At 42.0% G+C, this 21628-nt stretch overlaps 1 protein-coding gene and 1 long non-coding RNA gene across 5 annotated transcripts in view; one reads left to right on the top strand and one right to left on the bottom strand.

Annotated features, from left to right (window-relative positions):
* Positions 1–21628, top strand: part of Tbc1d4 (TBC1 domain family member 4) — a 166398-nt gene that overhangs the window by 107689 nt on the left and 37081 nt on the right. For all 4 annotated transcript variants that reach the window (XM_087912269.1, XM_087912270.1, XM_087912271.1 and 1 more), the window contains exons 3-8: positions 805–894; positions 5133–5237; positions 9987–10119; positions 13763–13854; positions 14080–14190; positions 16028–16147. In XM_087912269.1, coding sequence (XP_087768395.1) covers positions 805–894; positions 5133–5237; positions 9987–10119; positions 13763–13854; positions 14080–14190; positions 16028–16147 — 651 coding nt within the window. The remainder of the gene's footprint in view (positions 1–804; positions 895–5132; positions 5238–9986; positions 10120–13762; positions 13855–14079; positions 14191–16027; positions 16148–21628) is intronic.
* Positions 12388–18656, bottom strand: LOC148120276 (uncharacterized). Its single transcript, XR_015739494.1, has 3 exons — positions 18480–18656; positions 14702–16090; positions 12388–13873 (listed from the first exon to the last, which is right to left on the bottom strand). It is a non-coding gene; the product is annotated as an uncharacterized LOC148120276 (long non-coding RNA).

Below are 21628 nucleotides of genomic sequence, written 5' to 3'. Positions count from 1 at the left end.
CTCTTTGTTCCACCTCTACTTCCTGTCTGGTTGACCCGCCTATACTTCCTGCCTGGCCAATCAGCATTTTATTAAAATACATGATTGACAGAATACAGACAATTCTCCTGCACCATATGACGTTGTCCTGGAGAAGGTTTGTAGTTAGTTATGGCTGATCTCTGCTTGCATCGTTTGTTCTGTTATTGTCTTGTCCCGTCACTGCCTGGGCCTGTGGGCAGACTGGCTCTGGTCCTTTGCGTGGCAATGATTGAAGTTGGTTTCTCCTCTTCATTGGACTGCCAGCCTTGCTCACTGCTAGTTAGAGTTCTTCATGTTAGCTTTTGGGAACATCTATTTTCCAAAAATTTACCTGAACCCGGTTCTGCATGTATTATTTTATTGACTGTTTTGAAGAGCATCTTATGATAATGCAGGTCAGCTGATTTAAGATTAGTGACTTGAGAAAAAATTACATATTAGAAAGGTTTCTTCAGATGTATTGATTCTATGTGTATGAGTGTGCTGCATGCACATGTATGTATATCACAGGTGGCACATTTTGAAAAGGAAATCATTTCTTAACTGCTAAAAAGATTTGTATTCTTTGGCTTTCTACAGTTTGAGGGTTGCTTAATTTCCCGACAGAGGAAAGAAATGACTTGAGAGAGCTGACTTTGGGTTGGATTATATGGTGAAACACACGTGAAGTAGGTTTGTCTGGGCCACATCGTTTGAATCTCCATGGTTGCGCATTTCATTGCCCCAGGAGACCGAGGTCCTCAAGTGCTGAAGTGATTGACGTGCTGTCTTTTCCTTCTCAAGGTCGGCCGTTTTGAGATTAACCTCATCAGTCCAGACACTAAATCGGTCGTGTTGGAGAAGAATTTCAAAGATATTTCCTCTTGTTCTCAGGTATGCCACCAGGTCCCAGCACTCAGGTATGCCACCAGGTCCCAGCACTCAGGTATGCCACCAGGCCCCAGCACTCAGGTATGCCACCAGGCCCCAGCACTCAGGTATGCCACCAGGCCCCAGCACTCAGGTATGCCACCAGGCCCCAGCACTCAGGTATGCCACCAGGCCCCAGCACTCAGGTATGCCACCAGGCCCCAGCACTCAGGTATGCCACCAGGTCCCAGCACTCAGGTATGCCACCAGGTCCCAGCACTCAGGTATGCCACCAGGTCCCAGCACTCAGGTATGCCACCAGGTCCCAGCACTCAGGTATGCCACCAGGCCCCAGCACTCAGGTATGCCACCAGGTCCCAGCACAGCATTTGAAGAGACCAATTGTCGCGCTCCGCAATTAGCCACAGCAACAGCCGCGCTTCCTTAAATCACATGTTATTATTTTAAACTTAAGTATTTTTTATTTCCCTCTTCCTCTCCTTTACCTCCCCCCCCCTCGGGAAGTGTTCTTACACATACTGTCCTGATAGTGGCTCCCGCTGAGCCCAAATTTAAGAGAAATAATGTTTTAAAGAACATTTGTCCCTTACAATTAAAATGTGTTCATGTGCCTGACTATATGGCATTGGAATCCTTCCCAGGACCTTGAGTGTCTGTCACTCCATTTCCCCCTCGTTTTCCCCAGCCCCTTGTCTTAGTGATGTTTCACCAAACCCTTCTTCTGGAGGAGGTTTTGTGGTAGTGGATTCTTTTGAAAATACCTCACAGCAAATGTTCCTCAGACTAGTGGGCTGTGGGTCTTGTGGGTGTCACCAAGATAAGTTTGTTCTTTATCCCACAGCAAGTAATAAAAGGAGAAGTAGTCTTCTCAGTGTCTGCTACCATACATGGTCAACTTTGAAGAGTCTTTTTTTTTAAAAAAAAATTTTTACTTCACAAAGAATGTACTTATGATTTAAAACATCAATAGAGATAAATGTATATAGTCATAGACTATTGTTGTGTTTTAGAATATCTGCCCCAATGTTTGAGCTGCCTGAACACACTGTAAACATGAGAAGAAAATATATACCTGCCAGAAAAGAAGGCATACTTAAGTCAAAATGTGGAAAGATTACATATTTAAAGACATCTCTGTGGGATTGAAAATAATCTTTTGTTACTGGCCTGGTAGCTTAAAGTGTGCATTCAGGAATATATTTTTTATGGGGTCCCTACGTCTTGATGTTGAAAAATCAGGTTAGAGCGTCAGCTCAGCCATTAAAGACAAAGGATCACACTTCTATACGAGAAAGTCATTTCTACCGTAGCATCTTCTCTTTGAATTTTGGAGTCAACATTGCTTTTGGTATGACATTCAGACTTTCTTTTGATGACAACGATTTCTTTGTATGTTTTATTAGTCACTTGCTTTAGCTAATGTACCTTTATTTCTAACACCTTTTAAAAAATGCTATTCCTGTAATAGGAATTTTTGAGCGATAAACATTTTCTACTTTAGCAGTGTAGAAAGCAGTAGCATTTGAATCTAGGAAGGTTATATTACAAACTTCAAAATTTCTATTTAAGGAACACAGGAATTCTGTGGGAATATGATTTTAACCCTCAAAATATCTAACTCTTCTTGTAGTTGTCCGTTTATTGGGAGGTTCCTGCAAGGTCACAAACCTTGCAGGGGTTTGTGACTTATTGACTTATGGTGTGAGCATGTCTCTTTTGGTGGGACATTAGAATCTCATGTATTGAGATGGAGCCTTTAGGTGTTGACTCCACATGACCAATGCGAATGAGCTTGTCTCCATGACTGGCTACGGGCTACAGCAAATATGATGTGTAACCCAAGTTTAGCTCATGACGAACTTGGCACCAAGGTAGCACCTCCTGGCCCCACTTTCCTAAGCTGCCCAGGAAGCATGTATCAATATGCATTGATTAGCCAATGACCGTAAGCACACACAAAGACAGAGAACAGATCCAAACCAAACTTGTGGGCGTGGAAACTGAACTTTGATTTCCTTTGCCTTTTTCCTTTTATGGAAGTCAGACTCTGCGTTATGATAGTATAGTTCAGGAGACAGTCAGACAGCAGCCAGAGGGAACCTGGTGGGAAGGCTTCCAGCCACAGCTGGCTCATCCACTTCTCCTCACCCACTCCCACCACTTCCTCACAGGAGATGAAGGGATGCAAGGTGAAACTGTGTTCAGGAACTGGCCTCCCTTTGAATACCTTGTACCTACAAATGCTTCTTCTTTTTTTCTTTCTGGAAGCGTTGTCTACATTCAAACCCACACTGAGCTAATGAGGCCCTGTGAGGTCCCCGACTTAGTCCTAAGGCAGTAATAAAAGTAATAAAAGCTCTTTCACCAGAGTTGTGCACATGGAGCTAATTTTACCAGACTGACAGCCTTGCTCCTCTTTGCTTTCCCCACCTTTACATAAACACTACAGAGTTCATTTATTTTTCCATGTCCTTTGGATAGATTGAATATTTTATAGCAAGGAAGAACAGAGTCACTACTGATGAAGCACCCTTGGAGCCATCATAGCTGTTTCTCAGTTCTAGCCCCCACACCTTCCCACAGTAGGTGTCTTTATGCTTTTTGGTACTGAATAAAAGGAATAAAGCCAGAGACGGCAGTTGGCTGCTCAGCACAGTGTCTCATACCTCAGTCAATAGCTGAGACAGCACGGAGCAGCAGATCTGACCCCAGAGACTTCTTCTTCTCATTTGCAGTTAGGAGATGTCGGGCACACTTCATATTTTCGGTCAACTAGTTTTCAAATCGCTGTGCTTGCTGTTGAAACACGGTACTGATTACTTACTGGTGTGTGCATTCAGACTCAGTTTTTACATTTCAGAAATCATTTTGGAAATGTAATATCTATCTATCTGTCTGTCTGTCTATCTATCTATCTATCTATCTATCTATCTATCTATCTATCTATCATCTATCTTGTTTTGTTTTTTCGAGACACGGTTTACTGGTTGTCCTCTCACGTTGAAGACTAGGCTGGCCTCAGACTCCCTGAGATCCATATGCCTCTGCCTACCAAGTGCTGGGATCAAAGGCGTGCACCACCGCCGCCTGACTGAAAGTGTATTTATTTATTATTAGTGTGTGTGTGCATGTGCATGCTATAGCGTTTGCGTAGAGGTCAGAGGCTAACTGTGGAATTGCTTCTCTCCTTCCACCTTGGTGCAGGCTCCGGGGATTGAGCTCTGTTTTCCAGGCTCATGCATCAAGTGAATTTACTGCAGAGCTATCTCATCGCCCCCAGACTGAAATATTTTAAATAAAAATTTTATTTCACTTATTTTTTTAATTTTAAATTATTTATTTTGCATTCAGACCGTGGTTTCCCCTCCCGCTTCTCCTCCCTGTCCCTCCCCCTCCTTCCCCCTGCCCTCCCATTCACTCCTCTTCCATTTCTATTCAGAAAAACACATACCTTCCGTGGATATCACAAAACATGACCTTATCAAGTTGCAGAAAAACTAAGCTCCTCACCTTGTACTAAGGCTGAGCAAGGCAATCCAGTGTGAGGAATAGGGTCTCAAAAACCAGCAAAAGAGTTAGAATCAGCCCCTGCTCCCACTGTTAGGAGTCCCACAGGAGACCAAGCCACACAACTGCTAGCCTGAATTTTTAATTAGAATAAATACAGCTGAAATCATTTAACTTGGTTACAGAAAGTACGAAGGTTTGTGACTGGATAATTGGCACTTGCAGCAAGCACGTGAAGAAGAATATCAATCTTTCCTTATGTGGTTCCTTGAATATCTGTAAATTGACAAATATTCCAGCAATTTCCATACAAACCTTATAGACCCGTACAGTATTCAATTTAAGGGTTGTCTCTTGTATTTTTTCTGAGATTCTTATCTTCATATATACTAGGAAAGGTTTTATGTTGAATCACCGGCTACCATGCTAAGACAATTAATTGAAAACTCATTACAGACAAACATCATGTTTTCATTTTAAGAAATAATGGACCATACTAGCAATGTTTTTTCTTTTGCTTTGTTTTTTGTTTTTAATAAAAAACCAAAGGGTCTTTATCCCTTGCATCAACAGGGCATCTGTGAGCATTATGTCTTATGTAAAATGACATTATGTTTTTAGTCACATTGCCATGAAGGAGAAATTTGTGGAGTTAGGAAGTGTAGAAATTATGTCAGTCTCTATCGGGAACACCCCAGAAGCCCTGCTTGTATTGTGTTTTCCCCTTTATCTAGGGAATAAAGCACGTTGATCACTTTGGCTTCATCTGCCGGGAGTCTCCAGAGCCGGGGCTGAGCCAGTACATTTGTTACGTGTTCCAGTGTGCCAACGAATCTCTGGTAAGTGGGGCTGTTGCTGCCCGTTGCTTCTGCGAGTGGATCTGTCTGTCTTTGCAGTCTCCTCTGCGGCACTCAGTCCTCAGTGTGGAAAGAAGATGGCGTTTAGAGATCCTTCTACCCTTGAAGGATGAGCAGACATTGAGAGCCACAGACAGATCATGGTGGCACTTTTAAGTGTGTATGCCCTTGACTTTAACAGGTGTTACTGTGTTACCATGGTTATTTTTTTTTAAGGGTGGAAGAATAATGACAGAGAAAACCGTGATATTTCCTGTTGCTTGTAGATGGTGACGAAGACCACTGACCTGTTGAGTATTGTTATGGTGTCGCAAATTAGATAATACTTCCATCAGGAGAACAACGGTCCTCTCCTTATTTTTTAATTACCTGGTCTTAATTTTTCAAAACACATCATTTATTTTGTTTCTTTGGTATCTGCAAGTTACTTTTTTGGCAAGAAATACGTTGACTTTTTTTTTTCCTCAAAGTTTTTCCTGTCCTTCCACACACGCAGGCTTCTCATGCATCACCACACAAACATTCAGACGTGTGCGTCACCATTATTAGAGATGCCTTTACGGAAAATATTGATTTTTATAATTTTGTCATCTGTGTGCATGTTTGTGTGTAAGGTGGCTGCATTTATCTATGTGTGTGCACGTGGACGGGTGTGCCTAGATGAATGGAGGGCAGTGGACAGACTTGCGTGTCATCTTCAGGAACGATGTCTGTCTGCTTTGTGCTCACCATTTAGGCAAGACTCGCTGGCCCGGGAGCCCCTGGGACCCTCGTGTCACCGTCCCCAGCACGGGGGTTCTGAACACATGCTACCACAGCCACCATTTTAACAGGGGTTCTAGGGATTTAGCTCAGGTTTGTGAGATAAGCACTTTATCAAATGAACCCATTCCCAGCCTAGCACCATTGTTTTTGAACACATAAGCCTGCTGTCAGCATTTGTCCATATAAGATTATCTCCATATAAGATTATCCCAGGCCACACTGTGCATGCTTCCTGAGGCTTGCTACGTTTAACTCTGCCCTCCACATGCCTGATGAGGACACTGAACTCCCGAAGGCCTGGGCATGAACTGGCACAATGGCACTTTCTGATCCCTTTCCTCTGGGTCTCCAGTTTTTTTTCCTTCTAGGGCATATGAAATGCCTGTGTTAGTGATTTTTTATTCTGGATACTTCCATTTGAGCTTCATTTTCCTCTCCAGGTGTTTCTTCTTAGCAAATAGGTTCCGTTTAGGAACCAGGACTGAACTTTGACAGAGTCCTTCTTAGATGATCATGGTGGGTAGCTGGTCTCTGCCCTCACGCAACATGCTCACAGGTGTTCACAGTTAGGTCAACTCTTTTTCTTGCCGTCCTTCATGTTTAGATGATACGATTGATCACCTTGCTCATAAGGACAGAGGCTATCACGGTTCAGGGACAATCAAATGTGCTCATTAATAGCTCTTGCCCAGAAGGAAGAACTTGGTAAAACCCACTTATTTGGGGGTCTTGTTCATGGGTTTTTAATTTCATTTTAGGGCTTAGTTGGTTTTTGTTTGTTTTAGCAACTGTCAATGATGATAAAAGATGTGGGATACCCGGCCATTTCCTGGCCAGTGCTGGAGACCACACTGGCTGTGTGTCCTCCTGTTCCACGAGGCACTAACTGGCTGAGCTTGGCCCTCGTTATTTTAAAGACTAGGTAATATCTACGATAATATCGTTTAAAGCTGCCTCTGTTCAGAGTTTATCAGTCAGCTTCTTAACTGCATTATGTGGCACCAGAATTGAAAATCAAGAGGAAAATATAAATATAAATATAAAATATTCCTGTGTAATAGAGGGTAGCTCAAGCCCTGACAAACAGAAGAGAATGAAATAGCCGAGTCAGTAATACCTGTCCTGGCAGCTTGGTGAGGGTTGTGGCTTGGCAGCTGGAGAAGACAGAATGTTCCAAGACCACACTTGCTGAGCTCCAGCTACAGAGTTTCCATGTTCTTTTGCTTCTTTGTAACAATTATAATGAAGTGAGAAACTGTGCAGTTCTAATGTGTGTTCTTCCTACTGGGCTACACACACGTACCTACTGCCCTCCACATTCTCCCTTCTTTGCCCCTAGGGAGGCAGCTAATACTGATTCACAAATGCTTACAGTACTTTCTCCAAATTGATTTCAAGAATGTAAAAAAAAAAGTTACAGCGTCTAAACAACCCTCCTAAACTCCACACACACATAGAAAGTAGTCTATGACAGTATAATTAAAAGTAAAAAGAAAAATCTATGCTATTCCTGATCTAGAGTTTATGTGAACTTAAGAGTTAGTGAGATAATAAGAGCAATATTGTTAATGAAATATTGGCATACTGACAGAAGAATGAGGTTCATATTCTAGAAGTCATCTTTCTCTCATATCTGATGTGAACGGTACTTGTAAAAATAGATTCTTGATATATAAGAAACAAGCAATCTGTGGAGAATGGGTAAAGGGACAGAGTCCAGTCTGAGGCTTGTATTGCGAATGGCAAGGAAGAGAGCCATATGTTTCAAGAAATGGAACTAATTTACAAAAATTTCTTATTTGAAGAAAATACAAGGGTTGCCATCATCTTGTCTCAGAACAGGAGGGATGGGATAGGACTGGGCATATGACAGTAGTGTGAGCATTCGGACACAGGTTGGGCGTCATGCATAGGCTTCCACCTAACACATTTAGGGCCCTCCACTATGGGGCTGGTTAGGCTCTTAAGCTGAGCGTTGCCTTTTATCAGCAGTTGTTAAGATGCCATCATCATCATTGCCTTTTATCAGCAGATGTTAAGATGTATCCTGTAACTGGATACAGGAAAAACTGAAGGCGTTTTCTAACAAAGGAAGCATAGGTGGTCTTCAGTTATTTTTTTAATCTAAAATTTAATATAATCCTTAAGCTTGATATATAATATCTAGATACATATCTCTTGTCCTGTTAACATGAATCAGCTTTCTATGTCTGATCTCATGCTGTTTGGTGAGACAGGAACTGTGCTGGGGTGACAGCCAAGAATACCCGCATTTCATTTGTATGCCTGACATTTCTTTCTGTTCCTCTGCTTTTGCCCTTTTGACGTGACCTGTGACCTGTGACGCCGTTTCTTGTATTCATCATGCTCCAACTTGAACTTTTAAGTACGCTAACCCTATGACAGAGTTTATGTCATCTGAAAAAGTGGTGGGTTTTAGAAAAAATGCAGTATTTTGTAGGACAGATGGAATTTTCGTAGTATTTGTGGTAAGGAAAGGTCACATTTCAGACACCCTTGCAATGGCCCCTTGTTTCATCTAGAAAAAGAGCAGAAAACACAAACATCTAATATTTACAAAGGACTAATTTTTATTAGTTTCCTTTTAAAAAATTTATTTGATTTTTTAAAAAATAAATCCCAATCCCCATTCTCACTCTCTTCCCTCCCCCCATTCCCTCCACACGCCCTCCCACCCCACCCCCATCTAATCCTAAGCGAGGGTAAGGCACTTTGCTTTGTGGAAGGTCCAAGACCCTCCCTACTACATCTAGGCTGAGCAAAGTATCCATCCAAAGAGAACAGGATCCCAAAAAGCCAGTACATGCAGTAGAGATAAATCCCGGTGCCACTGCCTGTGGCCCCTCAGTCTACCCCAGCCTTGCAACTGTCAACTACAAACATCTGAAAACACAAACATCCAATATTTCCAAAGGGCTGATTTTTATTAATTTCCAAAGGCAAAAAGCACACATATGCATACTATGTAAGGTATTTATATAAGTTATATACTTAATGTACAAATTATATATATGTATATATGTATATTCACACATACACAAACACATACATACTACATATTATACTACCAAATTTATTGTTAGCCCCATCAATGTCTGACATAAATGAGAAATAAAAAAAGAATAAAGAAGTATTATACATAAATACTTACATTTTATTTGAATGCTAAATTAAGCAAGTAAAATTTAAAAATATTAAATACTTCTAGTTCTAAAAATGAAAGCTCTTTCTTTTTATGGTAATATAAAGTAGTGTTTTATGAAAAATTGATTTTTATTTGTAGAGTGCTGTGAAATTATTTCCATGCTTTCCTAAGGTTGGTCATACAACGGAATGGAATGCAGCAATGTCGGGTGCTTGCTTAGGGTTTTGAGGTCTCCTTTCAGTTTCACGAGGCTTCAAATGCAGAAGTGAATCAATATTCTTTCAAAACAACTTCTTTTTAAGCCAGGCTGTAGGGTCATTTCCCTTCAGAACTGACTCAGATACAACGTTGTTTGCTTTTACACTAACAACAGCCTCGAAGGAAAGGAAGCCTATTAAGACAACTGAAGGTTGGCTCGAGTTTGTTGCTCCCAATATGTATCCAAGGAAACTTCCAAAGACTTGCTTTATCTGATAACTCATTCAATTAAGCAAAGATTTGATTTACTAATTAAACTGTCCGTGATAACGTAGCTGCCCGTGGGACTTGAAAATAGCATCCGAGTAACAGATCCGTATTATACGCCACAGACGGCAACGTCTCTGCGTCCAGCTTTTAATTATATGGCTGAAAGATCTGACTTCAAGACGGCTGTTTACTCTCTGCCAACTCTGCTAGTCATCAGAATTCCATTATTTATTATTTAGTCAGCCATCGATAAAAGGCTCTCATTGCTGATTTTTTTTTATGTCTCCATGAAAGCCAACTTTTATAGACCCGCGTTTTGTTTCTTCTTGTAGGTGGATGAGGTCATGCTAACTCTGAAGCAAGCTTTCAGCACGGCTGCTGCACTGCAGAGCGCCAAGACCCAGATCAAGCTGTGCGAGGCCTGCCCCATGCACTCTTTGCATAAGCTCTGTGAGAGGATTGAAGGTACCATAGAGCGTGGCCTTGGCATGAGGAGAGTTTGCTTTGGCTTGTTGATGTGTTGAAGTCCCTACCGCCATTGAATAGTTCTTTGTTTCACTGTGAGCAAGAACCGCAAAGGCATTTCTCTTACCCGGTCAAACCCAACTGAACTATCAGTCGCTTCTGCATGCTTGGCTTTCTCTCTGTCTCGCTCCCTTTTCTTCTGAAGGCAAATTCACGCAAGGGCTTGCATTTCCCACAGCTCTTAAGACCAGTTATGTATGTGCACAGTGGGAAGGAGCAAACATTTGCTGAATGGTGAGAGAGGCAAACGCACCTCTGACTGTTCGATTCTTCCTTTTCTTTCCTCTCTCACGTGGGGATGTATTCTGACACTTGAGCACTGTAGTGAAACCTGCTTGGCTTTTCAGGGTCCTTGGAAAAGCTGAGATAATGGAGGTGGTCTCATGAAGCAAGTTTTTTCTTCTTCTTCTTTTTAATCTGTGCTGAGATGCAATGTCGTAGCACTTGTTAAGTGAGTGTCTGCTGTGGACCAGGCAGGATGTGCTGGGGAAACAGAAATGCTTGCCACATACTGTGCCTCCAGAGACTTTTCCCTCTGGAGAAGACAGGAGTGTAAGCAGAGAAGTGCAACTCAGGACGAGAGGCATTGTAACAGATAGAAACAGGGAAAACTCCACAGTAAGGCCAAGCTCTAGATCCTAGTTGTAATTTCTATCCCATAGGCTCCGAATAAGCATGTGCCAAACTATAGATTTTTTGAATATCCACATAACTACACTATCTAAAGCTATTTTTAAGGTAACACCCAGGTTTTAAAGTTTTTAAGGGTGATTTTACAGAATAGTTGTTACTTTAAAACATATGGAACATTTATGAAATGGAACGTGTGTGTGTGTGTGTGTGTGTGTATCTATGTGTGTAGTTTGTGTGTGCCTGTGTGTGTATGTAGTTTTTGCATTCCTATGTATGCCAGTGTGTGTGTGTATGTGCATGTGTGTGTGTGTGTGTGTATATATAGTTTGTGTATTTCTGTGTGTATGCCTGTGTGTGTGTATGCCTGTGTGTGTGCCTGTGTGTGTGTGTATGCCTGTGTGTGTAGTTTGTGTAAGTCTATGTGGATTAGCTAACTGTACAGAGGGAGAGAGAGTCCTTCCGTTTATCTATTCACAGGATATTCCAGCTGGATCAAAAAAAGTCTTCAGTGAAAACAAACCAAATAATAAAAGCATTAAAAGAGAAAAGCATTTTTATTCCTGAAAGAGGGGAAAACTGTATTCAGATACAAAAAAAAGTAAAAAATAAAAGCAAATCCAAACCAAAGCACAGCCTGCATGTAGCCTCTCATGTGTTTCTCCTTTAATCACCCAGGAATGTGGATCAATATCATAACACATCATCTGAGAGCCTTTCTCTCTCTAAATCAGAGACACTATTAAGGAGCCCTTGCTAGTACATCAGAAGCCATGGTTGTGCTTCCTAACACTGAAATAAGTTTCACCGTACCCTATGTGACTCTCTATAGACTCTTGTATGCTTCAGCGAGAAAGGTGGGGCTGAAAAGTTACTGTCCTTGTCTCTGTTCACAGAGTGATTACAACAGGCGCAGTTGTAATCAGGTCTATACAAACCAGCTGTGCACTAATCCTGGTAGTCATGAACCAAATTCTACCTTTTTTGGAAATGATTTTTAAAGGGCTTCTTTACCATGCTGTCTGCAGAGATACAGGTAGTCTTCAAAGAGTAAATAAAATGTAGAGACTGGGGAGGTGGCTAAGTGGTTAAAGTTTTTTTCTGTACAAACATGGGGACATAGGTTTGGATCCCCACCACCCTTCTAAGATGTAGACATGGTGGCATGAGCCTGCAAGCCCATTGCTATGGAAGGGGGCAGAGACGGTTGTGCCTTGGGGGCCAGATGGCAACACAGCTGAGCTGAAGCTGAAATGCATTTCAAAATAAGGTGGAAGGAAGAGAGAAAATATGTCTAAGAACAACCTCTGGTGTCCCCAGCACATGCACAGGTAAACAACCCTTGCCCGCAACACACACACACACACGCACACACACACACACGGCTAAAATGTGATCAAATCTATGTTTCAGTTAGTTGTCACTTCGCACTTTTCTTAGACATCCAGTTAAAAAGCTTGACAGCATGCTTTGTTTGACGATAGTGTTTGTATTCAAACTCTGTTATACCAAATTAAGTCATAAGAAAGGACTTTTAGTCAACTGCTTTGCTTATTCATCATAAGTAAAAGTAATGGATGCATGGAAAATCAAGATTACAGTTTAATGTTATAGACTATATTTACTACAGTCTGAGAACAATAATACTATTTTTAGTTTTTAAATTATATTTATCCATGTATTTGTTGTGTGTGGGTGTATGTGTGAGTCCAAATGGGTCATAGCACACACGTGAAGGTCAGATGACAGCTTGGAGGGGTGGCTTCTCACTTTCTGCCATGTGGTTTCTGGGGTTCAAACTCGACACCAAGCACCTCTACCCTCTGATGCATTTTGCTCAATATCAAATTATTTTTTAAAAATGTTAAAAAGTTTTTTATATATTATATGTAGTTAAATATCTTCTTTGTAATCCACATATAGTTGACAATACTTAACACGGCAGCTAACCACACAGTGGGAACCTGCTTTTTCAGAATGGATGGTCACTTGATCATTGTCACTGTGAATTAAACTTTTTTTTAAAAGATTAAAAGTGGAAACATCCTTATGGAAATTTCTCTAAAGATTTAAAATAAATTATGTTTTAAAATGTGGAATATTAGCTGGAATTGATGGCATAGCACACCTGGAAATGTACACTGCATAGAACTGCACATCTGGAAAGGTGAACTGCACAGCACTGCACCTCTGGAAAGGTGCACGGCACAGCATTGAACATCTGGAAAGGTGCACGGCACAGCATTGCACATCTGGAAAGATGCACTGCACAATACTGCATGCCTGGAAAGGTGCACCACACAGGAATGAGGGTACTGGGGTGAGGAGATCTTGAGGCTATGTTGGGCTACAAAATTAGTCTTCTCAACAATAACAGCAGCAGCAACAGCAGCAGCCGCAACAGGAATAACCAAAAAATTTGGAAAGATTTACAAATATCACAATACAGAGAAGTAAAATATTTTCTGAAACAATTGCCCCAAATTATTCTTTCAGAATGTGAGTCCCTGAGAGGGGATTACCCCTGTTCCAGTCGTTCTGTATTTCAGTGTTATTATTGCTGGTTTATATTTACGATCTGAAATTAGAAGCTTAGCAGTTTGGTTAAGGTTAGCCTTTGACTTTCTTTTTAACTTGCTTAGCAAAGGCTCTGGGCTGGTGTGTTTGTTCCCTTGCGAGTTCTCATACTGGTCAGTTCGTGAGTTTAGTGAATGGAAGTTGTCTGTGCTTAGTAGTGTTAGCGTCTTCATGGATGTTCTCTGTCCAGGTCTGCTGTGGGATCTGATGGTTTAGGTGGAGTGGTTTGACATCAGGTTCCATGTTCCGGGGTCCTCTTCTTGGAAAGACTGAAGTTAGGAGTCAGCTGGTGGAGGGTGAAGTGTCATGGCCGATAGACACTTGGGTCTCTGCAGCCAACCTCCACCTCATGCTTCCTCGCCTTTTTTTTTTTTAGGTCTCTACCCACCGCGAGCCAAGCTGGTCATCCAGAGGCATCTCTCTTCCCTGACTGATAATGAGCAAGCTGACATCTTTGAACGCGTTCAGGTAACGCTCTTCACAGTTCCTGTATAGAAACATAAGGAGCAATATCGATCCTATCACTGAATTTTCATTTGCATTCCATTGCCTCTAAGATGCCCATGCCCAGGGTTAGCAGAATGGGAAAGCTAGATTTCCATTTATCCTCTGGACGTATAAATCTATCTGAGGATAAGACAAGAGAGTGAGGTTGTTCTGCCCTACTCTGCTCTCGCTTCCTCTGCTCAACAGAAAATGAAGCCCATCAGTGACCAGGAAGAGAACGAACTTGTGATCCTGCACCTGCGCCAGCTCTGTGAAGCCAAGCAGAAGACCCACGTGCACATCGGGGAAGGCCCTGCGGTGAGATCCGCTTCCTCCTGGCTTACGTCTGTCTATGTTTTCATGTAGTTCAAACATCACCAAGACATGGAAGAAATTCCTTTCCTCTGTGCCCTCCTCTCTTGTAGGGTGAAAGTCTATCACACTTCCAAAATTTCAGTGTTTATTAAGTTTGTGGGAATTTTAGCAGACATTGGCACGTTGAGATAAATTATAGTTTCAAAATATAAAATAATTTAATATTTTGGGTAGGAATAACCCTAACCCTAAAATTGATGATGTGTGTTCATGATGTGCAGTGTACCTACTTTAAAAATTACATTAACCTATTATATTTTACATATTCCTACACGTGTTTTATCTGAATGGTGACAAAGACAATAGTGTTCTATATGCACACCTGCTTCCCTGTAAACTGAGGAACGGCATGTCTGTACCCATAGCTTTGAACTTGCTCTCAGCTACACAGTGATTCAAAGCAAACAAACAAACAAAAATCTACCACTTCAAGAGCATTGAAGAGGTTACTTACATGCGCAGCTCATGAGGATGCACATAGATCCTGGTTTTGTATTTCACAGCACTATTTACATCCATACATTGTTTTGATGCTGAGACACTTGATATGTAGCTGAGGCTGCCCCCAAACACCGAATCCTCCTGCTTCAGCCCTTCCAGGGCAGAATTGTATCACCACGCCTTGCTTTGCAGCCGAATCCATACATTTTGGACTGCTTCCGTCTCTAATATGTTTTGTTCACTTTGAGAGGGCACAGCAGTGCGTAGGTCAGAAGAGGGCTTGCAGCAGTCAGTTTTTTCCCCACAAACCCCGAGGAATCTAACTCAGGTGGTCAGGCATGCAGCTGAAGCAGCTCATCCTCCCCAGCTGCTGGGGATGATTAGACCCTTTAGGGTCTCCTGTATGGTCCTGAAGCCAGCAGCCTTCAGGAATGACTGCTCCGGTCTCTGATTTCCCTGACCTTTGCCTGTTTTTTAACATGCCTGGAAGATAGATTCCCCTAAGACACCAGTTGTCCACAGATGTCTCTCTTCTTAGCATTTATACCAATATTGTCCACATTTGCCTAGTGCCTGAGGGCCCATTCAGGGTTTCCCCTAGCTTCACTTGCCCATGGCACCAGATTCATGTTGTTGGTGAAGCTTTTCTAATCTGAAAAGTTCATGACAACATAAAATAAAAATGGAGACTTTTTAAAAAAAAGGTTAATTTATTTTTTGTGTGGTCATTTTGCCTGCATGTGTTTCTGTCTGTCCATGTGTGTGCATAGAGGCCAGAAAGGGTTCTGGATCCGCTAGAACTGGAGTTGTAGAAGGTTGTGGATGCTGGAAACTGAAGCCGGGTCCTCTGCAAAAGCAGCCAGTTCCCTTAATGACTGAGCCACTCTCCAGCCTTGGAAACTGGAACTTAGCAGAAGCGTTGTTGGACTGCGCTTGACATACAGAGAGCTCTGCTCTTGGAAAACTTAATTGTCCCTGTAATTGGTACTCAAAACAGACACCTTAGAAAGGGATGGTTGTAGCCAGCTAAAAAGCAGCATAAAAACGGACATCCTGAGTTTAATTTTTGGTAAATGAAGAGGGAATATGTGAGTGAAATGGAAAGGCATGGAGAAAAGGTTTTGTTTCTGTCTTTTTTATTGCTTACATTGGTAAATTCCTTTCCTTATGATCTTTGCAATTCACAGTGTGGAGCGTAAATTATTCCTTCTTAATTGAGCTACTGAAGGTTGCTTGTGTTTTTTAATGACTTACTCCTAAGCCTACATTTAAAGCCTCATTGAACCCCGAGTGTGTCTGCACTATAACTTTGCTGTTCATTTTTTTTTCCTTTTTCTAGGTTGTTCCAAATAATACCATCCCAGAAAATTCGACAAGTGGCGGGAGGTTCAAGCTTGACATTCTGAAAAACAAAGCAAAGAGATCCTTAACTTCTTCCTTGGAAAACATCTTCTCTAGGGTAAGATTGGGCTGGGCTATCTTAGGTAAATACGTCTGTTTCTTGCTTCATTCCTGATTGGCTCACTGAAGATTTCCCGGTGGTGGCAGTGGTGGGGAATATAACTTCAATTTCATTAATTCTGCAGTAAGATAATCTTGTCATTCCTGCACTTGAAAGGCAGAGGCAAGATTGAAGTTGGTGATCAGCCTGGGCTATATAGCTGTACTATCTTTTAAAAAAATATCATAAATAAGTTTTTCTAAAGGTCTAGGTTTGTTCTCTGGCCTCTGATATCTGAAGTCAAACCACAGAGATTCTAAGTAGAGGCGCGTATGTATAGAAATGGGGGAGGTCAAATCCTGATGTCCAGTTCTATAAGAGCTTTCAACATTTCTCTATCTCATAGTGTTTTTTTTTAAAAAAATTCCTGCCTTTCTTTTATCCATTATGAGAGGCTGATATAAAATGTTAAGACAGTATAAAGTAATAGAAATAATTTTTTATCCTAGTTAGTAAATCTTTGTATTTCATTTAAATATTAGCAAAATGTTTCCCCTTGCACTTTGGTTTCTTCTTTCTAAATCATAAGGTATTAGGGCTGGGGTGCCATGTTCAGGATATGAATGCTGTTTGCATGGTGCAACAGCTTATAGGCTTGGCCAATCATTTAAGTGTATTGTTAGCTAGCTCTTACATCTAGGATTAACCCATTATTTTATATTTTACCACTAGGCTCATGGCCTGCTGGCAAGGTTTCAGCTGGCAGCTCTCATCTTTTTCCTCTGGCAGTTACATGGCATTTCCTGACTCCACCTTTTTTTTCTCCCAGCATTCAGTTTAGTTTTCCTCACCTATCTCTGTTCTGCCTGGCTAAAGGCCCAAATAAGTTTCATTGTTAATCAATAGTAATTACAACATGCAGAGGGGAACCCCACATCAGGCTTCCCTCATTTTCTGGATCTTGACACTCCTGAATTTAGATGGATTACTGTTTTGCACGCTTTCCCTCAGCTTGTATTTGCTGACACATTCCCTCATCGGACTCAGGCACCGCCTCTGTGGCTGTTGCGTCCCAGAAGTGGCACAATGTTCATCATGGAAGATGACCAGGACTCCAGCCTATTACTTCGCTCTCCCTGATCAGAACCTAGACTACTTGTTACTATGAGAGGCCTATGGTTTATCTTACCCAAAACTCATGGTGGAATGTAACCTCTCTTAGGAGAGAATAAGAGGGGAATCCTAATGAGGTCGTGCACCACTGTGGAAGCATGACTTAAACAACACAAACATTGCCCTGTAATGGAGTGCGCGGTAGGAAGACACCAAGCAGAGTTCTTCAGAGTGAACATGCCTGATAGCTGAGCAGAAACAAAAAATGGCTCACTATAGACTCACAGTCGATTTGCTTATCAATGATCTCTTTTTCTATTACTGTGTATATATATTTATACCCCACCATGTCCAGTTAATGCTGCCCATATGTGCACCCGCTAGAACACGGGTAATCCTTTACTTTCACTCTTAGGAACCTCCAGAATAAGAAGTGAAGTGGGATGAACCTCTCTGCCAGTCTTCTTGGTCTTGATTGTATGCTAGCAAGTTTTCAGAAGCAGAATCCTGAGCTCATCATATCACAATATATTGGTAGTGAGCTGAGGCCTCTCTGGTATAGAGGCTCCACAGGTTATTCTGATGTACGGTATGAATTTTGCTACTCAACTCACCATTGTAATTTTTCATGCTCTGGGATGGCCATTTATGCTTAAAGTGTGGACACACGTGAGCAATTTTACTATCGTCTAGGCCAGTGGTACTCAACCTTCCTAATGCTGTGATTAATACAGTTTCTCATGTTGTATGCCCCCCAACCATTACATTATTTTGTTGTTACTTCATAACTGTAATATTGTTACTGACATGAATTGTAATGTAAATATCTGATATATGACCCCAAGGGGGTCACGACCTATAGGTTGAGAACCATGAACCACTGGTCAGTCATTCAGAAGCCTGGTCTGATCTCAGGATTGCTTCATCAGAAATTCTGGACGTGGGTCCACTACTGTGGACTTTAAGAAACCTCCACCCCTAAGTCACACACTGTCGCCCCCAAGACAACCTCAAGTTTGAGAGCTACTGTTCCAGTCAGATACGATGCTTGAAACTCTAACATGCCAGTCCGGTAGGGAACTGGTCTCTGTCGATGTCAGCTGCCAAGCAGCAATTTCATTAGCACGGACAAACAGGTTGTCAAAGGACCTGAAAGGAAGACCCGGCCATGGCTAATTCTATAGCTATAAACTTGGGCTTTATTTCCAATTCAATAAAGTGTAGTTTCTCCACTTACCAAATGTGCATTGCAGTACTGAGTTACATTGTAAGTCCGCGTTGTGAATGTGCCACATTGTAGATCTGAGGTGGGTGTTCAGTGCAGGCTGGAACCTGTTGTTTACAACGAAAGCTGAAGGGCTGCCCTTACTCTCCATTTAGACCTTGGTGCTCTGCACAGTCCCTGGCGGGCTGACTTTGCAGTGTCTCTTCTGCATGCCTTGAATTGTTGCGATAGCTCCCAGCAAGGACACAGCCGATCTATTTTGGGTCTCAGGGAATACGGTAGCTTTTGTGTCCTGGAGAGATGCCCAATGCTATAAATGTTGTGGCCTAACAAGGTCTTGGGTGCTTTGACTGTGACAGAAGGCTGGCGACTCCATCAGTCTGATGCAAGTGAGACGGATCTAGAGGAGTTTGTGTTCCACCAGTTACTGTTTTTCTCCTTTGGGTTGTATAGTAGGAGGTTCTCTCCAGCCTGCGTTTCGGGGATAATTGCTTTCCGGAGTGAGATGTAATTGTTTATAAGATGGGATCCATGTTAAAATTACTGAGAAGTATAGCTCATCATCACTAAATGTAGGCCTAAGGAAAATGACTGGCGTATGAGTTACCAAATGTCATTCAGTAAAACCTAGAAAACTGTGTGTTTAGAATTAAAGACAAAACCTTGTGTCTCGTTTATTGATGCTTCTTGAGTTTCCAGCATCCTCACTGGTGTAGAGGGTGGTTTATTCTGAACACAGTCCTCCTCTTCCTCTCCTTACAGTAATGTCCATTGTGTCCCCGAGGAAGTGGGAGAATTAACGCTTGTCGTAGAGTTAGTTCTAAAGTAAGTTTGTTTTATTCTACGTGAAAACAAGGACACGGTCATGGATAGAACCCCATAATGAGCAAAATACATGACTTAAATTGTTTTGCTGACGCTCTGTGACTGCTTTCTCTAGTGTGACTGTCAACTGCTGAGACTCTGGGCAGACTGGTATGGAAACTGCAGCTAAAAGTAGCAGGTGTCAGTCAGCTTTTCTGATTGTCTCCCAGCTGCACACTACGCAACGATTTACTAGTTGTAAATATGTTTTATTACTAGATGTTTGCTTGCTGTAAGGCAGAACTGAAGGCCTTAAGGAACCCCAGTGAGGTGCTAGGTATTTCGGAAAATATGTTTTAGTTATAATTCCACCTTTCTTCTGTAAGCCCGACCACAGGAGGGCAGCACTGAGAAGGGACTCGGGGACTCACTTTTTTTCCTTGCAATAATACCATTATTTTTTATTATTTTTAATAATACTGGTTCTTTGTGAATTTTGTATCATTCTCCCCAATCGCACTCATGGACCCATCTCTCTGCCCTTTGCCCTTGCAACCAATCTTCCAAAAGAAAAAAAATCTCACCGTGGAAGCCATGGTATGTCTTGGTGGGTCACACAGCCTACCTTTTTGTCCAAACAGCTTTACTTGTGAATGTTCATTTCAATGAGTCAATGAGTTTTGAGGCTCCTGGCTTCTGCTACAGTAACAGTACTGGATCCTCACTGTGACATCTCTCAGATATGCTGTTGTTGCCCTGGGACACAGAGATCCTGCAGCTTTGGTTCTGCAGGACTGGCTCTTTCATGCTCTAGCAGTTCATGGATAGGGTAGATGCTGAGGTGGGCCAACTCAAAGCTCTGAATCTGGGACTGGGGAGGTGGGTAGCTGAGTTGGTCAGCTCATGTGCCACCGGGGCCAGCTCTCCCACTCTGTCCAGGTGAGGGGTGGGGCTAGCTCTCCAGACTGTGGTAGCTGGCAAAGGGTAGGACCTGCTCTCCTCGTGTCGTGCCGTCAGGGTCAGCTCTCTAGTACTGCCTCAGCAAGGGGAGGGGCCAGCAAAATGGCTCAGCCATTAAAGACTGAGCTCACAACCAAAATATAAGAGGACTCACTTTTTGGGGGGTGACCTGTTAGCTCAGAGGGGCCTAGAAGCAACCAGCTGACCTTCCTTTTTGGCTGGAGATCCATCAAGAACATTTTTAATTGTTCTTCCTATGTTCACATCACTGCCTGTGCTTTAGAAGCTGTGAAGTTAACTTGGCCACAATAATCTATCAGATTTATAGTTTCTGTCTGTGAGCTCAGTGACCAACACGACCTCACGGAATTACCAAGTTGTGTGAAATGCTTACTGCCATCTGACTCATAGTCCGTGGATGTGACTTTTGTTATTGGTGTAGTTGTTAGTCTATAAGGAGCCTATGGAGATCTAAGACTATAATCAATACACAGAACATGGATATGAATAACTTACAGATGAGACTGCATGTGTTCAGGGTGGTCGCTCTTTTCTTAAGGAACAGGGGATCCGGGGAGAGGAAAGGTTGCGGGGTTGGGAGGAGGGCAGTGGGAGGAAGCTGGAGTGAGGATGTATGGTGATGTATGGTATTCAGGAAGAATAAAGAAAAAGAAATAAATAAATAAAATCTCTCCAAGACAGACAGACAGATAGACACACACACACACACACAAGAAAAAAAATGTTGCTAATTGGGGGCAAGTCTCATCAACTGGGCGCTTAGCTTCAGGTTACTCTGAGGTACAGCCTTTCTCAAAAGCATATTAAAGGTTTATCTTTTCTCCTTAAAAAAAAAGAGAGAGAGAATGGTTTATATTGTAAAACAAGACAGGCTACCACAAGTCTAAAACAATCAACCAAGAGTAAGAAAGAGCTCTCAAAACTTTCAGTAATAGCCAATAAAGCAAAACTTCAATGGAAGGCTAGACAAACATCTGGAAAGCTGGACAAAAAGACAGCTCAGTGGGAAAACTGAACAGTGTAAAAGCTGAAAGATTACTTTGGAAATCCAAATGCCACGTGACAGAACTGCCACAAAGAAAACATGGGTTTTCAAAAAAATAAGTAAAGAAAATATGTTAGAGCTAGCAACGATGACTTTCTAGATCTAATGGGCTTAGAAAATACACGTCCGAGCAACCGAGTAAGTTTCATGCCAAGGTATGGTAAGACGTTTCTGAACACTGTTTGAAAAGGAAACAGCACTATATATGCAGATGCCTTAGAGTTCGAAAGCCTTTAGACTGTTGGACAGAGGACACTGAGTGAGGCTGCAGAAAGATGAAGGAAAGTTTTGAAACATCCAACTAAACTACCAATGAAACATAAGCACGGAA

This window comes from Myodes glareolus, chromosome 12 (assembly GCF_982192425.1).
Source record: "Myodes glareolus chromosome 12, mMyoGla1.1, whole genome shotgun sequence".
Lineage (NCBI taxonomy): Eukaryota > Metazoa > Chordata > Mammalia > Rodentia > Cricetidae > Myodes > Myodes glareolus.
The sequence above is the reverse complement of the archived record's forward strand: the minus strand, read 5'-3'. Positions and strand labels throughout refer to the sequence as shown.